A 15416-nucleotide genomic window follows, 5' to 3' on the forward strand; every position below is an offset into this window, starting at 1 on the left:
AGAGAGAGAGAGGGGAGAGAAGAGAGAGAGAGGGGGGAGAAGAGAGAGAGGGGGAGAGAAGAGAGAGGGGGGGAGAGAAGAGAGAGAGAGGAGAGAAGAGAGAGGGGGGGAGAAGAGAGAGAGAGGGGGGTAGAAGAGAGAGAGAAGGGGGAGAAGGAAGCAGAGAGGAGTGCTGAGAGAGAGGGGGAGAGAAGAGAGAGGGGGGGAGAGAAGGAAGCAGAGAGGAGTGCTGAGAGAGAGGGGGAGAGAAGAGTGAGAGAGGGGGAGAGAAGAGAGAGAGGGGGAGAGAAGGAAGCAGAGAGGAGTGATGAGAGAGAGGGGGAGAGAAGAGAGAGAGAGGGGGAGAGAAGAGAGAGAGGGGGGAGAGAAGGAAGCAGAGAGGAGTGCTGAGAGAGAGGGGGAGAGAAGAGAGAGAGTGGGGAGAAGAGAGAGAGAGGGGGCTGGAAGAGAGAGGGGGGAGAGAAGGAAGCAGAGAGGAGTGCTGAGAGAGGGGGAGAGAAGAGAGAGAGAAGGGGGAGAAGAGAGGGGGGAGAGAAGGAAGCAGAGAGGAGTGCTGAGAGAGAGGGGGAGAGAAGAGAGAGAGGGGGAGAGAAGAGAGAGAGGGGGAGAGAAGGAAGCAGAGAGGAGTGCTGAGATAGAGGGGGAGAGAAGAGAGAGAGGGGGGAGAGAAGGAAGCAGAGAGGAGTGCTGAGAGAGAGGGGGAGAGAAGAGAGTGAGGGGGGAGAAGAGAGAGAGAGGGGGAGAGAAGGAAGCAGAGAGGAGTGCTGAGAGAGGGGGAGAGAAGAGAGAGGGGGGGAGAGAAGAGAGAGGGGGGAGAAGAGAGAGAGAAAGACAGAAAGAAAGAAAGAAAGAAAGAAAGAAAGAAAGAAAGAAAGAAAGAAAGAAAGAAAGAGGAACATAAAACTCACTCTTTCATCCTCTCTGACAGGTACAGACAGACACAAACTCCCTACAACATGAATCATTGTGGGGGAAGTAGAAGTGGCCTGCTTCAAGGTTTTGTAAGGCTTTACTAAGGATCCATGGTTGTATTGTAAAGCTGCGCCTGGCAGGGCTAGTAAAATGAGTTGACATGGCATTAACAAGCAATCCAGAGCCACACACAGTGTCTTAAAGGTATTCCAAAAGCCCAGCGGCAGCAATTACAGAACCTATCAGCCGTTTCCATGGCAACTGGCGTTGGAGGGATAATGCTGTCTTCTTCTCGGTCAGAATAAGCCGAAGGTAAAAAAAATATTTAAAAAAAAGAGACGCCGATGACTAATTGTCCATTCAGCAATCACGGTTATGTACACAGTGAAGTAGAGAGGGAAAAAGAGAAAGAGAGAGAGAGAGCGAGGGGAAGTGGAGAAAGAGAGAGAGAGAGAGAGAGAGAGAGAGAGAGAGAGAGAGAGAGAGAGAGAGAGAGAGAGAGGGAGAGAAAGAAAGAAAGAAAGACAGACTTAGCCTTAAACAGGCATGTGGCTGTTCACTTGGCCACATTCACAACACGATACAATGTGAAAGCAGAGCCTGCATGCGGCCAGCCTCAGAGCTTCCAGTGTGAGGCAGGGTTAAGTGAATAACGGCTGGTATTTCAGGGTAAAATAGAACACTGTGCTAAGTGTGTTACAACATACTGTAGCCACAGCAGGCTAATATAGCAAAGACCAGGCACTAGCTCCAAGCGCAGACTCAGTGTAAACAATGCTGCTGCAACACAGGAAAGACATCCACCAGGCACTGGCTCCAAGCGCAGACTCAGTGTAAACAATGCTGCTGCAACACAGGAAAGACATCCACCGGGCACTAGCTCCAAGCTAAGACTCAGAGTAAACAATGCTGCTGCAACACAGGAAAGACATCCACCAGGCACTAGCTCCAAGCTAAGACTCAGGGTAAACAATGCTGCTGCAACACAGGAAAGACATCCACCAGGCACTAGCTCCAAGCACAGACTCAGTGTAAACAATGCTGCTGCAACACAGGAAAGACATCCACCAGGCACTAGCTCCAAGCTAAGACTCAGAGTAAACAATGCTGCTGCAACACAGGAAAGACATCCACCAGGCACTAGCTCCAAGCTAAGACTCAGGGTAAACAATGCTGCTGCAACACAGGAAAGACATCCACCAGGCACTAGCTCCAAGCACAGACTCAGAGTAAACAATGCTGCTGCAACACAGCAGAAAACCATTTCATATTTCCCCTCACTTAAAGGGTGGTACATCAATCGTGTTTTTTCAAACCACATGGCCTGACCAGCAAAATATCTAGAGCCAATTACAGTGTATGAAGTTGTTGCCTGGTGATGGTAGTTGTAATGCTGCTGTTCGCTCCCGGATACTGATGTACTGTGTCTTGTACTGTATAGGATCCTATAAACAGACAGACTGACAGACTGACAGACGCACACTGTCAGGCCCTGAGCTTAGATATCTCTGTATGTCTAGGGGTTTTTGTATGTCTATGTTGGCCTGATATGGTTCCCAATCAGAGACAGCTGTTTATCGTTGTCTCTGATTGGGGATCATATTTAGGTAGCCATTTTCCTAATTTGTGTTGTGGGATCTTGTCTATGTTTAGTTGCCTGTCAGCACTAGTTTGTACAGCTTCACGTTTCGTTTGGTTGTTTGCTGTTTTTGTTCATTCATTAAAAAAGAGAATGTACACATACCACGCTGCGCCATGGTCCGATCATTATGACGGACGTGACACACACTTCCAAGGCTACAAGGCTAGGTAGAGGGATACTGTCACATGGAATGATGCTGGAGAGACGAAGCAGGTACGGGGAGGCACCCCCGACTCCGCCGGCGGCGGAATCCACCCCGACGTCACCAACAAAACAAACAAAACAAACTCCTGGACTGGCTGGGCGAACAAGAACTAACGATCCAGCTGAGGCCCGACGTGGGATGGGCGCCATCCGAGCCAACCGGGGCAAGGGAACCTCTCGAGTCAGCTAGGGCATGGAAACCTCTTGAGCCAGCTAGGGCATGGAAACCTCTCGAGCCAGCTAGGGCATGGAAACCTCTTGAGCCAGCTAGGTCATGGAAACCTCTTGAGCCAGCTAGGTCATGGAAACCTCTTGAGCCAGCTAGGGCATGGAAACCTCTCGAGCCAGCTAGGGCATGGAAACCTCTCGAGCCAGCTAGGGCATGGGAACCTCTCGAGCCAGCTAGGGCATGGGAACCTCTCGAGCCAGCTAGGGCATGGAAACCTCTTGAGCCAGCTAGGTCATGGAAACCTCTTGAGCCAGCTAGGTCATGGAAACCTCTTGAGCCAGCTAGGGCATGGAAACCTCTCGAGCCAGCTAGGGCATGGAAACCTCTCGAGCCAGCTAGGGCATGGGAACCTCTCGAGCCAGCTAGGGCATGGAAACCTCTTGAGCCAGCTAGGGCATGGAAACCTCTCGAGCCAGCTAGGGCATGGAAACCTCTCGAGCCAGCTAGGGCATGGAAACCTCTTGAGCCATCTAGGGCATGGAAACCTCTCGAGCCAGCTAGGTCATGGAAACCTCTTGAGCCAGCTAGGGTGTGGAAACCTCTTGAGCCAGCTAGGGTGTGGAAACCTCTTGAGCCAGCTAGGGTGTGGAAACCTCTTGAGCCAGCTAGGGTGTGGAAACCTCTTGAGCCAGCTAGGGTGTGGAAACCTCTTGAGCCAGCTAGGTCATGGAAACCTCTTGAGCCAGCTAGGGTGTGGAAACCTCTTGAGCCAGCTAGGGTGTGGAAACCTCTTGAGCCAGCTAGGTCATGGAAACCTCTTGAGCCAGCTAGGGCGTGGAAGCCCGACGAGCTGGCTAGGCACCCCCAACCGGAACGCCAGTACTCCCCAATGCATCGTTTGATGGCTTCTGCATTCTGTCACATGGAATGACGCTGGAGTGACGAAGCAGGTACGGGGAGTCAAACATTTAATAAAGAACGGACATGGAAGAGACAGGAACAGCGTCAAGCAAACTAGTAAAACAAAGACAAAAAAAATCTATGCAGAAGCGGGGAACAGAGCTGGGGAACTGACAAATATAGGGGAGGTAATAACAGGTGATGAGTGAGTCCAGGTGAGTCCAATATCGCTGATGTGCATGACGAGGGAAGGCAGATGTACATAATGGATGATAGGAGTGCATGATACAGGGCAGCCTAGTGCCCTCAGGCGCCGGGGGGGGGGGGCAGATACTTCCAGTGACCTGGCCACAGACAGAGAGAGCTATCCAGGGAAGAAAACTATTAGGGCCCAGTTTGTCCTGTGTCTTCTCCCCTTTAAGTAGCCTACTGACACTAACACAGAGAGACCACGTGGGCACACACACACACACACACACACACACAGACCCCCACACACAGACCCCCACATACAGACAGACACACACACAGTTTGTCTTACCTTGGCATTTGACCTACTGAGTAAAAATGTACAATTAAATTAACAAAAGGAGGGCCTGCATAGTGTCTCTTTGACATTGTGTGTGTGTGTGTGTGAGTGTGTGTGTGTGTGTGTGTGTGTGTGTGTGTGTGTGTGTACGTGCTGCCACATACGTGCATGTATGTGCACACACACACACAACTTAAGTCAGCCTTCGTCCTTATATTCGGCTGTAGGTGTCAGCTATCCTGACCCACTTCTATCCCTCCACAAATGGATATAACATTTAAACAATCGTGACCTCATTTTCCAGATAATAATATCCCACGCAGGCCTGGGGAGAGAAAAAAACCTGCCAGGCACACTGAGCTTAGAATGCATGAAATGCCAAGAAAAAGATCATGCAATTTGTCCAATTCTTTTGACTTTAACTCATATGCTCATGTTGGTTTGGATCCATCCGATCTGACTCTACTGTCAATGACATAAGATGCTGTGTGTACTTCAGGGTAGTTATTATGGTGTGTGTAGTTCAGGGTAGTTATTATGGTGTGTGTAGTACAGGGTAGTTATTATGGTGTGTGTAGTTCAGGGTAGTTATTATGGTGTGTGTAGTTCAGGGTAGTTATTATGGTGTGTGTAGTACAGGGTAGTTATTATGGTGTGTGTAGTGTGGAGTACAGGGTAGTTATTATGGTGTGTGTAGATCAGGGTAGTTATTATGGTGTGTGTAGATCAGGGTAGTTATTATGGTGTGTGTAGATCGGGGTAGTTATTATGGTGTGTGTAGATCAGGGTAGTTATTATGGTGTGTGTAGTACAGGGTAGTTATTATGGTATGTGTAGATAAGGGTAGTTATTATGGTGTGTGTAGTACAAGGTAGTTATTATGGTGTGTGTAGATCGGGGTAGTTATTATGGTGTGTGTAGTACAGGGTAGTTATTATGGTATGTGTAGATCAGGGTAGTTATTATGGTGTGTGTAGATCGGGGTAGTTATTATGGTGTGTGTAGATCAGGGTAGTTATTACGGTGTGTGTAGTACTGGGTAGTTATTATGGTATGTGTAGTTCAGGGTAGTTATTATGGTGTGTGTAGTTCAGGGTAGTTATTATGGTATGTGTAGTTCAGGGTAGTTATTATGGTGTGTGTAGTACAGGGTAGTTATTATGGTATGTGTAGTTCAGGGTAGTTATTATGGTGTGTGTAGTTCAGGGTAGTGTTATGAATGGAAGTGACAGTCGTGTGTGTGTGTGTGTGTGTGTGTGTGTGTGTGTGTGTGTGTGTGTGTGTGTGTGTGCTACAGTATGAATTCCTGAACACTTAAAACCTCCCAGAAAACAATAGCAGGTGAAGGAGAAGTAGTTTACCAGACCGCTGCAGGTGTTGAGGGAGGCAAAAGAGTCGGTGTGGTTGACAATCCATCCCGAGTAGAAGCAGAGCTGGTCTCTGGCCAGGTGCGACCATTTAGGGGGGTCTGTTTCGCCTCCCCTCTCCTCGACCACAAACCCCTCAGACAGAAAAGCGGCATCCCTTTTCAGGCGTAAGTACAGGTCTTTTCCAAAAGCAGGTAAAGAGAAAAATAAGGTGTCCTCCACAGAGTTTAGTCCACCCCGGGAATCGACAGAGCGCTGGCCGCGCCGACGCGCGCTGCGCCTGGATGAGTCATGCAACAGGTGAGCCTCCTCTCCAGAGAGCTCCACGGGAACCACCATGTCCACCAAGTCCGTGTCATAACAGGAGTGATCTATGGGAAAGGAGAAGGGAATAACTTATTAAACATTGAGTGTAACTTTCTGTGTCAACGTCTGTTTGAAAACAATATGCTATTGTTTTCATATTGCCAAGTTGTCTTGAGCTGTCTGTGGTGTGATGTAGGCTAGTTATTCAATGACAAAGCAGCCTATTTCACAACAAATGGGGAGAATTGTACTATGTATTGGTCATTAAATAAGGCATATTTGGGGTCATCGAACTTATTCAAGTCACTTATTCAACTCATCTCGCATTGTGTGTAACTTCGTTGTGAGAGGGCGCTGGAAAACGGCAGAGAAAACGCAGACATAGCTGCAGCAAAGTTACTCTTGCAGAGCAGCACAGAACATTTTGAGAGAGAGAGACAGAGGGAGAGAAAAATAAAAGAGAGAGATAGAGGGAGAGAAAAATAAAAGAGAGAGAGATTCCCCAAGCAAACAAATTGAATTGATCGAGAGAGAGAGAGAGAGAGAGAGAGAGAGAGGGAGAGAGAGAGAGAGAAAGAGAGAGAGAGATCCGACAACCACTACAGGCTCCCTGGCAAAACAATGATTCAAAGTTACAAAGTATCTACAACGCAGGTGTTACGTTGTACTTACCAGTCATCGCCTTCACTCCGAAACAGAAGAGGAATATAGACAGGAGAAGCTGCGGAGCATGGCTGTCATACATGATAAAGACTAGCTGTGACTGCAGAGGGTGTACGCGCCTGCACAGCGAACCAGGACTGCAGGGAACTTCCACAAAGTTAGTGAAGTTAATCGGAACTCCAGGCAAAGGGAATTTGAAGCGCTAGACACGCCTGTCGCACTTCGGCACTGCCTCCGCGACCAGCGGATTGGTTAGGGTAGTTTAACCAAAACATCTCTAACGTTTGATTGGACAGAAACAACGTCAATCATTGGGGGGCTGCAACTTAACACGTGGTTTTAGTGTAAAGGAGAAAATATTTGGGAATGTTATATATATTTATTTTCATGGGTTGTGCAGTGCAGTTGCAATATAACCCACTGTTATTTGATATATGCTTGTTTATCAACTTGTGGGACAAAGTCCACATTAAATGTGTAGGGCCTGTAATAGCCGATCGACAGTATTTTCAGTCCAAGTGTTAGGAATCAATAGGCAACTAAATGAAAGCTGTGAATCAATTCAAGCAGTGCAATTGTAGCCTGTTCAGCCTGCATTTGCTAGACTGATTGAGATGACTGTAGGTCTAGCTGGTTACATGTCTGTTCACAGGCCAAGAAACATGTTGCTTCAATTCAACCTCCTGGATAAAACGAAATACACAAGAAGAAAAGCATGCAGAAAAACCACAGTACAAATCACATAGAGGGGCTTTAGCTGGGCTAGCTAATGGACTGTTAAAGTCTCTCATCAGCTCCTAATTGCAAATGGGAAGAAAATGTGTTTCAATTAGTGAGGGAGATATACATCAGTGGTTGGCCTCTGGCAATGTGTCCCAGTTTGATAAGTCAGGATGAAATTCCCAGCCGTCCTGAGTGTGCTTACATTGTCTAATGTACCACAACCAGGACCTGCCTCTGTGTGCCTGTCTGTCTGTCTGCCTGTCTGTCTGTCTGTCTGTCTGTCTGTCTGTCTGTCTGTCTGTCTGTCTGTCTGTCTGTCTGTCTGTCTGTCTGTCTGTCTGTCTGTCTGTCTGTCTGTCTGTCTGCTGGTCTGCCTGTCTGCCTGTGTGCCTGCCTGCCTGTGGGCGTGTCTGTATGCCTCTCTGCCTGTCTGCCTGTCTGTCTGTCTGTCTGTGGGTGTGTCTGTCTGCCTCTCTGCCTGCCTGTCTGTGTGCGTGTCTGTGTGCCTCTCTGCCCATCTGTCTGCCTGTCTGTCTGTCCGTCTGTTTGTCTGTGTGCGCACACTGCTCTTTTCATCCACAACCAAACGGTTTTCTAGATATAGCCTACAGAGATAAAGGGTGTGGAGAAGGCAATCAGTTTGCCTCTGTCTCCAGCAGGCAGCACAGCCTCTGCATCAGCCACGGTCGAACACTGCCACCAGATATGGATGCAGTCATTTACAATAGGCCAACCCGGTCTATCCTAACCCAGAGCCAGCCCCACACACAAAAATAATATTCTGTCTATCCAACTACACTGGCAGTAATTTACAATAGGCCAACCCGGTCTATCCTAACCCAGCCCAGAGCCAACCCCACACACACAAATACTATTCTGTCTATCCAACTACACTGGCAGTCATTTACAATAGGCCAACCCGGTCTATCATAACCCAGCCCAGAGCCAACCCCACACACACAAATACTATTCTGTCTATCCAACTACACTGGCAGTAATTTACAATAGGCCAACCCGGTCTATCCTAACCCAGCCCAGAGCCAACCCCACACACACAAATACTATTCTGTCTATCCAACTACACTGGCAGTCATTTACAATAGGCCAACCCGGTCTATCCTAACCCAGCCCAGAGCCAGCCCCACACACACAAATACTATTCTGTCTATCCAACTACACTGGCAGTCATTTACAATAGGCCAACCCGGTCTATCCTAACCCAGCCCAGAGCCAACCCCACACACACAAATACTATTCTGTCTATCCAACTACACTGGCAGTCATTTACAATAGGCCAACCCGGTCTATCATAACCCAGCCCAGAGCCAACCCCACACACACAAATACTATTCTGTCTATCCAACTACACTGGCAGTCATTTACAATAGGCCAACCCGGTCTATCATAACCCAGCCCAGAGCCAACCCCACACACACAAATACTATTCTGTCTATCCAACTACACTGGCAGTCATTTACAATAGGCCAACCCGGTCTATCCTAACCCAGCCCAGAGCCAACCCCACACACACAAATACTATTCTGTCTATCCAACTACACTGGCAGTCATTTACAATAGGCCAACCCGGTCTATCATAACCCAGCCCAGAGCCAACCCCACACACACAAATACTATTCTGTCTATCCAACTACACTGGCAGTCATTTACAATAGGCCAACCCGGTCTATCCTAACCCAGCCCAGAGCCAACCCCACACACACAAATACTATTCTGTCTATCCAACTACACTGGCAGTCATTTACAATAGGCCAACCCGGTCTATCATAACCCAGCCCAGAGCCAACCCCACACACACAAATACTATTCTGTCTATCCAACTACACTGGCAGTCATTTACAATAGGCCAACCCGGTCTATCCTAACCCAGCCCAGAGCCAACCCCACACACACAAATACTATTCTGTCTATCCAACTACACTGGCAGTCATTTACAATAGGCCAACCCGGTCTATCATAACCCAGCCCAGAGCCAACCCCACACACACAAATACTATTCTGTCTATCCAACTACACTGGCAGTCATTTACAATAGGCCAACCCGGTCTATCCTAACCCAGCCCAGAGCCAACCCCACACACACAAATACTATTCTGTCTATCCAACTACACTGGCAGTCATTTGATTGCCTTTACTGCTTCATTGGTTATGGGGTGTGCTTCAGAGCATCAATCACAAACAAATAGACTCAGCCCATTGGAAGACACTTTAACAGATCAGCACTGACCGGACAAAAGCTGATTGGTGGCACTACTGCCGACTCACGTTCCTGTTCATTCGAGTAGAAAAGGGGCTGAAGTAACTGAATTGTGTGAAAGAAGCATGTGTGTGTGTGTGTGTGCGTGCGGGTACATGTGTGTGTGCATGTGTGTGTGTGTGTGTGTGTGTGTGTGTGTGTGTGTGTGTGTGTGTGTGTGTGTGTGTGTGTGTGTGCTACACCAGGTCTACATCCCAAATGGCACCCTCTTCCCTATATGGTGCCAGACTTTTGGTCCGAAGTAGTACACTATAAGTGGCAATAGGGTTCCATTTGGGACGTGGCCCTGGTGTAGCACGCACACACACACACACACACACACACACACACACACACAATCTAATCTAATCTAATTCCAGGGGTAGCCCTGGTTCAATCTAATTCCAGGGGTAGCCGTGGTTCAATCTAATTCCAGTGGTAGCCATGGTTCAATCTAATTCCAGTGGTAGCCCTGGTTCAATCTAATTCCAATGGTAGCCCTGGTTCAATCTAATTCCAGGGGTGGCCCTGGTTCAATCTAATTCCAGTGGTAGCCCTGGTTCAATCTAATTCCAGTGGTAGCAATGGTTCAATCTAATTTCAGTGGTGGCCCTGGTTCAATCTAATTCCAGTGGTAGCCCTGGTTCAATCTAATTCCAGTGGTAGCCCTGGTTCAATCTAATTCCAGTGGTAGCAATGGTTCAATCTAATTTCAGTGGTGGCCCTGGTTCAATCTAATTCCAGTGGTAGCCATGGTTCAATCTAATTCCAGTGGTAGCCCTGGTTCAATCTAATTCCAGTGGTAGCAATGGTTCAATCTAATTTCAGTGGTGGCCCTGGTTCAATCTAATTCCAGTGGTAGCCATGGTTCAATCTAATTCCAGTGGTAGCCCTGGTTCAATCTAATTCCAGTGGTAGCCCTGGTTCAATCTAATTCCAGTGGTAGCCGTGGTTCAATCTAATTCCAGTGGTAGCTGTGGTTCAATCTAATTCCTGTGGTAGCCGTGGTTCAATCTAATTCCAGGGGTAGCCGTGGTTCAATCTAATTCCAGTGGTGGCCCTGGTTCAATCTAATTCCAGTGGTAGCCGTGGTTCAATCTAATTCCAGTGGTAGCCCTGGTTCAATCTAATTCCAGTGGTAGCCCTGGTTCAATCTAATTCCAGTGGTAGCCCTGGTTCAATCTAATTCCAGTGGTAGCCCTGGTTCAATCTAATTCCAGTGGTGGCCCTGGTTCAATCTAATTCCAGTGGTAGCCCTGGTTCAATCTAATTCCAGTGGTAGCCATGGTTCAATCTAATTCCAGTGGTAGCCCTGGTTCAATCTAATTCCAGTGGTAGCCCTGGTTCAATCTAATTCCAGTGGTAGCCATGGTTCAATCTAATTTCAGTGGTGGCCCTGGTTCAATCTAATTCCAGTGGTAGCCATGGTTCAATCTAATTCTAGTGGTAGCCCTGGTTCAATCTAATTCCAGTGGTAGCCCTGGTTCAATCTAATTCCAGTGGTAGCCATGGTTCAATCTAATTTCAGTGGTAGCCCTGGTTCAATCTAATTCCAGTGGTAGCCCTGGTTCAATCTAATTCCATTGGTAGCCATGGTTCAATCTAATTCCAATGGTAGCCTTTCTCATAACTCTCTCTCTTCCATCAATAGTCCATACATCATCCAGACCACAGGAGTCTGCTGGGGGAGGACGACTCATAATATTGCCTGGAACGGAGCAAATGGAATGGCATCAGGCACATGGAAGACATGTATTTGATACCATTCCACCCAACTCCGCTCCAGCCATTACCACAAGCAGGTCCTTCCCAATTGAGGTGTCACCAACCTCCTGTGATCCACATCCATATCAACACAGAGATTGTTTTTTCATACCTCTGTTTTCCTACCCTGGTCTGTTTTCCTACCTGTTTGTACTGCCTTGCCAACTCGTTCATTGTAACACCAAACAGACAGACTATAGGATCTGGCAGGACAGCAAAGATCTAGGACAAGGCTATACTATTTTCCTCCGAGAGTGACTGAATATCTTTTGTCATTGCAGTTTGGTTTTGTTTCATGGACCATGGTTAGACTGTGGGGTAGTGAGTCTGGCGACAGTACATTTCTTCTGTTGAGACCTGACAGACAAGCCCCAGAGTATCAGGACTGAAGGAAGCTAAGCTGTCTTTTCTAAGGAAGGAACAGGTCCTAGACTAATCCTCTATGGAGTCTGTCGTCTGTATAGACCCTCTCTGTGTGTGTGTGTGTGTGTGTGTGTGTGTGTGTGTGTGTGTGTGTGTGTGTGTGTGTGTGTGTGTGTGTGTGTGCGTGTAAATCTCTGGAATGAGTCTCTAGAGTGAGTCTGTCTCAATAGACTCCGGCTTGTGTGTGTTTGCGTGCTTGTGTGTGGATTATTCCCAATTCCAGGGCTTTGATTTCTAACGTTCTAAAGCTAGGGGAACCTCCAAAGACCTCTGCTTTCTCTCCGGGACAAGCAGCCAGCCCTAAACACTGATCTGAAGTCCGTCAAACATTTTCCTTATAATGGTAAACGATAGGATTCAGGGAGGGTAAACTGATCCCATATCTGTGCCAACCAGTCAAACAGAGCTGTCCCACTATAGAAGACCCAGGGATCATCAACTAGATTCAGCCGCTGGCAGATTTCTTTCTTGGGCAGATGGTCAGGGGGCCGTAATGTAATTACAAATCAATTGTAGACTGCAGATTGACCGCAAGAAGCCAAAACAGATACAACATTTGACAAAAACATAGTAATTTCAAACCTTACTTACATTTGTATACAATCACGTCTACTGTGCATGGGAATATTTACAAACAGATTTTCTAAATGAAAATCCCTTGGAGATGATTTCCAGATGTTTTTACAGTCTTTATGTACAACAATAAAACAAGTTCGCTCAGAAAACTTGGGGGCCAAGTAAAATCACCCATGGGCCAAATTCGTCCCGCGAGCCACCAGTTATGGAACCCTGCAGGGTAGAGTGACTGGGAAGTGATTTTCGTCACTGATAGACGAGGGCAATGTGATCAACTCGACACTTTCAAATGACTCCAATCAATCAAATCAAAATGATTGGTCACATACAGATATTTAGCAGATGTTCGCACACACACACACACACATACACACACACATACACACACACATACTCTTAAAACTGCAGAGCCAGTAATCTCCATCCAAGTTGGTTTGACTGAAGACCGTGGGGATCTACTCCCTCTAGAGGGCAGTTGTGGTAACACAGGACTGGCACTACAAACAGATGAATGACACAGAAAAGACAATGGCATGATAGTATATCAAATTAAAATAGAACATCAAAAAGACGGCATCCAAAAATGTCACCTTCCTCCCTATATAGTGCAGCGGGGTCCATAGGGCGCAGGGCAACATTACTGCGCTATAGGGGATAGGGTACCCTCTGTTTATAGCCTCATTATTGTTATTGTGTTACTTTGTTCTCTTTAGTTTATTAGGTACTTATTTTCTTAACTCCATTGTTGGTTAAGGGCTTGTCAGTAAGCATTTCACGGTAGTAAGGTAAGGTAATATCTGATGTATTCGGCACATTTATTTTGGGGAGCCATTTGGGACACGTCCCAAAGATGTCATCAGATAGCTTGTGAGGATCTCTCAGGATATCCCCTACAGAGCCATGTGAATCTCTATAGTATACGGCTCAGTTCCTGTTAACACAGTGCACCTACTTCAATATGATCTTAACACCTTATAAATGTGTTGGGTTGTATAAATCACATGAACAGGATAGATCTGTTCTGGACCAGGAGAAAGATGTCACACACACACACACACACAGAGAGAGAGAGAGACACACACAGTGCTGGTCAAAGACAGGTTTATTGCAGTACATAAAACACACGACACTAGACAGTTATTGTTTCAAGTTTCAAGGTCACGTGCACAAGTACAGTGAAATGCCTTTCTTTCGAGCTCTAGTTACAGTGGGATGTTCACTATAACATTCCAATCTTTACCTTTTAGAAACCGATCTGTATTACACCTCACAGTGAGTGAGTGACTCCTAAAGGTTTTACAGTGCTTCATTAAAACAGTGTAACATTGTTTCATTGTTACGTAAATGTTTCTTCAGCATTCTGAACGACGTAGGATTTTCCCTCTGGCTCACACGTTCTCATACAATCATATGATTAAATACTACATAAAATAAATGCACTTATAAAATACAGACCATAGTTACTGTATGGGTCAATCAATTAGCCAAATATTGGCATGTTGTTGTTTTTTTAAATCTGAAGAAATGTACATAAAGTACTAAAAAGTGTTGATCGTATTCAATAAAAATGCTTGTGGAAAGAAAGGAAAGGAAAGAGAGGACAGGGAGTAGGAGAGAGAGAGAGAGAGAGTAGGAGAGAGAGAGAGAGAGAGAGTAGGAGAGAGAGAGAGAGAGAGAGTAGGAGAGAGAGAGTAGGAGAGAGAGAGTAGGAGAGAGAGAGAGAGAGAGAGAGAGAGAGAGAGAGAGAGAGAGGGAGTAGGAGAGAGAGAGAGAGAGAGAGAGAGTAGGAGAGAGAGAGAGGGAGAGAGTAGGAGAGAGGGAGTAGGAGAGAGAGAGAGCGAGTAGGAGAGAGAGAGAGGGAGTAGGAGAGAGAGAGAGGGAGTAGGAGAGAGGGAGAGAGGGAGTAGGAGAGAGAGAGGGAGTAGGAGGGAGAGAGGGAGTAGGAGGGAGAGAGGGAGTAGGAGAGAGAGAGAGAGGGAGTAGGAGAGAGAGAGAGAGAGAGGGAGTAGAAGAGAGAGAGAGAGGGAGTAGGAGAGAAGGAGAGAGGGAGTAGGAGAGAGAGAGAGCGAGTAGGAGAGAGAGAGTAGGAGAGAGGGAGTAGGAGAGAGAGAGAGCGAGTAGGAGAGAGAGAGAGCGAGTAGGAGAGAGAGAGAGGGAGTAGGAGAGAGAGAGAGAGGGAGTAGGAGAGAGAGAGGGAGTAGGAGGGAGAGAGGGAGTAGGAGGGAGAGAGGGAGTAGGAGAGAGAGAGAGAGAGAGAGGGAGTAGGAGAGAGAGAGGGGGAGTAGGAGAGAAGGAGAGAGGGAGTAGGAGAGAAGGAGAGAGGGAGAAGGAGATGGAGAGAGGGAGTAGGAGAGAAGGAGTAGGAGAAAAGGAGAGAGGGAGAAGGAGAGAGGGAGTAGGAGAGAAGGAGTAGGAGAGAAGAAGAGAGGGAGAAGGAGAGGGGGAGTAGGAGAGAGGGAGATAGGGAGTAGGAGAGGGAGAGTAGGAGAGAGGGAGTAGTTAGTGAAGGAGACAGGGAGTAGGAGAGAAGGAAAGAGGGAGTAGGAGAGAGGGAGTAGGAGAGAATGAGAAGGAGACAGAGAGTAGGAGAGAATGAGAAAGAGAGAGGAAGTAGGAGAGGATGAGAATGACTTGGAGAGACACATAACCTACCCCCCCCCCCCCCCCCCCCTCTCTCTCTCTCCAAAACACGAGGTCAATATCATCTGGAGGAGTCCATTGTGATATTGCCTCTCATTCATCTCCTGGTTGTCCATAACTAACCCCCATAGCCAGCAGAGGTTGAAATAAAACATGTAGACCGCTAGTGAATGAACACAGCCCATAAACTATAAACCCTTGCCAGGCCTTGATGGATGAAGGGCTCAGGTGAAGCGTCCGTGTGGCACCGTTTTTCTGCAACAATACTGAACTGATTAAATATGATGATGAACAAAAACACAAGGATTTTAGTGTTTTTTGGTTTGGTTATCTGGTCTTTGTCT

At 47.2% G+C, this 15416-nt stretch overlaps 2 protein-coding genes across 8 annotated transcripts in view; both read right to left on the minus strand.

Moving 5' to 3' along the window:
• LOC110506177 (A disintegrin and metalloproteinase with thrombospondin motifs 17) overlaps positions 1-6916 on the minus strand; it is a 197320-nt gene extending 190404 nt beyond the window's left edge. For all 4 annotated transcript variants that reach the window (XM_090239172.1, XM_090239170.1, XM_090239171.1 and 1 more), the window contains exons 1-2: positions 6702-6916; positions 5718-6094 (exon numbers count right to left, since the gene is read on the minus strand). In XM_090239172.1, coding sequence (XP_090095298.1) covers positions 5718-6094; positions 6702-6774 — 450 coding nt within the window. In that variant the 5' untranslated portion in view covers positions 6775-6916. The remainder of the gene's footprint in view (positions 1-5717; positions 6095-6701) is intronic.
• A 6601-nt stretch (positions 6917-13517) lies between these two features.
• Positions 13518-15416, minus strand: part of LOC110517996 (ceramide synthase 2) — a 30524-nt gene continuing 28625 nt past the window's right edge. For all 4 annotated transcript variants that reach the window (XM_090239173.1, XM_090239174.1, XM_090239175.1 and 1 more), the window contains one exon: positions 13518-15416. This exon is cut by the window's right edge and continues 507 nt beyond it. The gene's annotated coding sequence lies outside the window, so the exon portion shown is untranslated.

This window comes from Oncorhynchus mykiss, chromosome 6, assembly GCF_057628025.1.
Source record: "Oncorhynchus mykiss isolate SJ-2025 chromosome 6, ASM5762802v1, whole genome shotgun sequence".
NCBI classification, from domain to species: domain Eukaryota; kingdom Metazoa; phylum Chordata; class Actinopteri; order Salmoniformes; family Salmonidae; genus Oncorhynchus; species Oncorhynchus mykiss.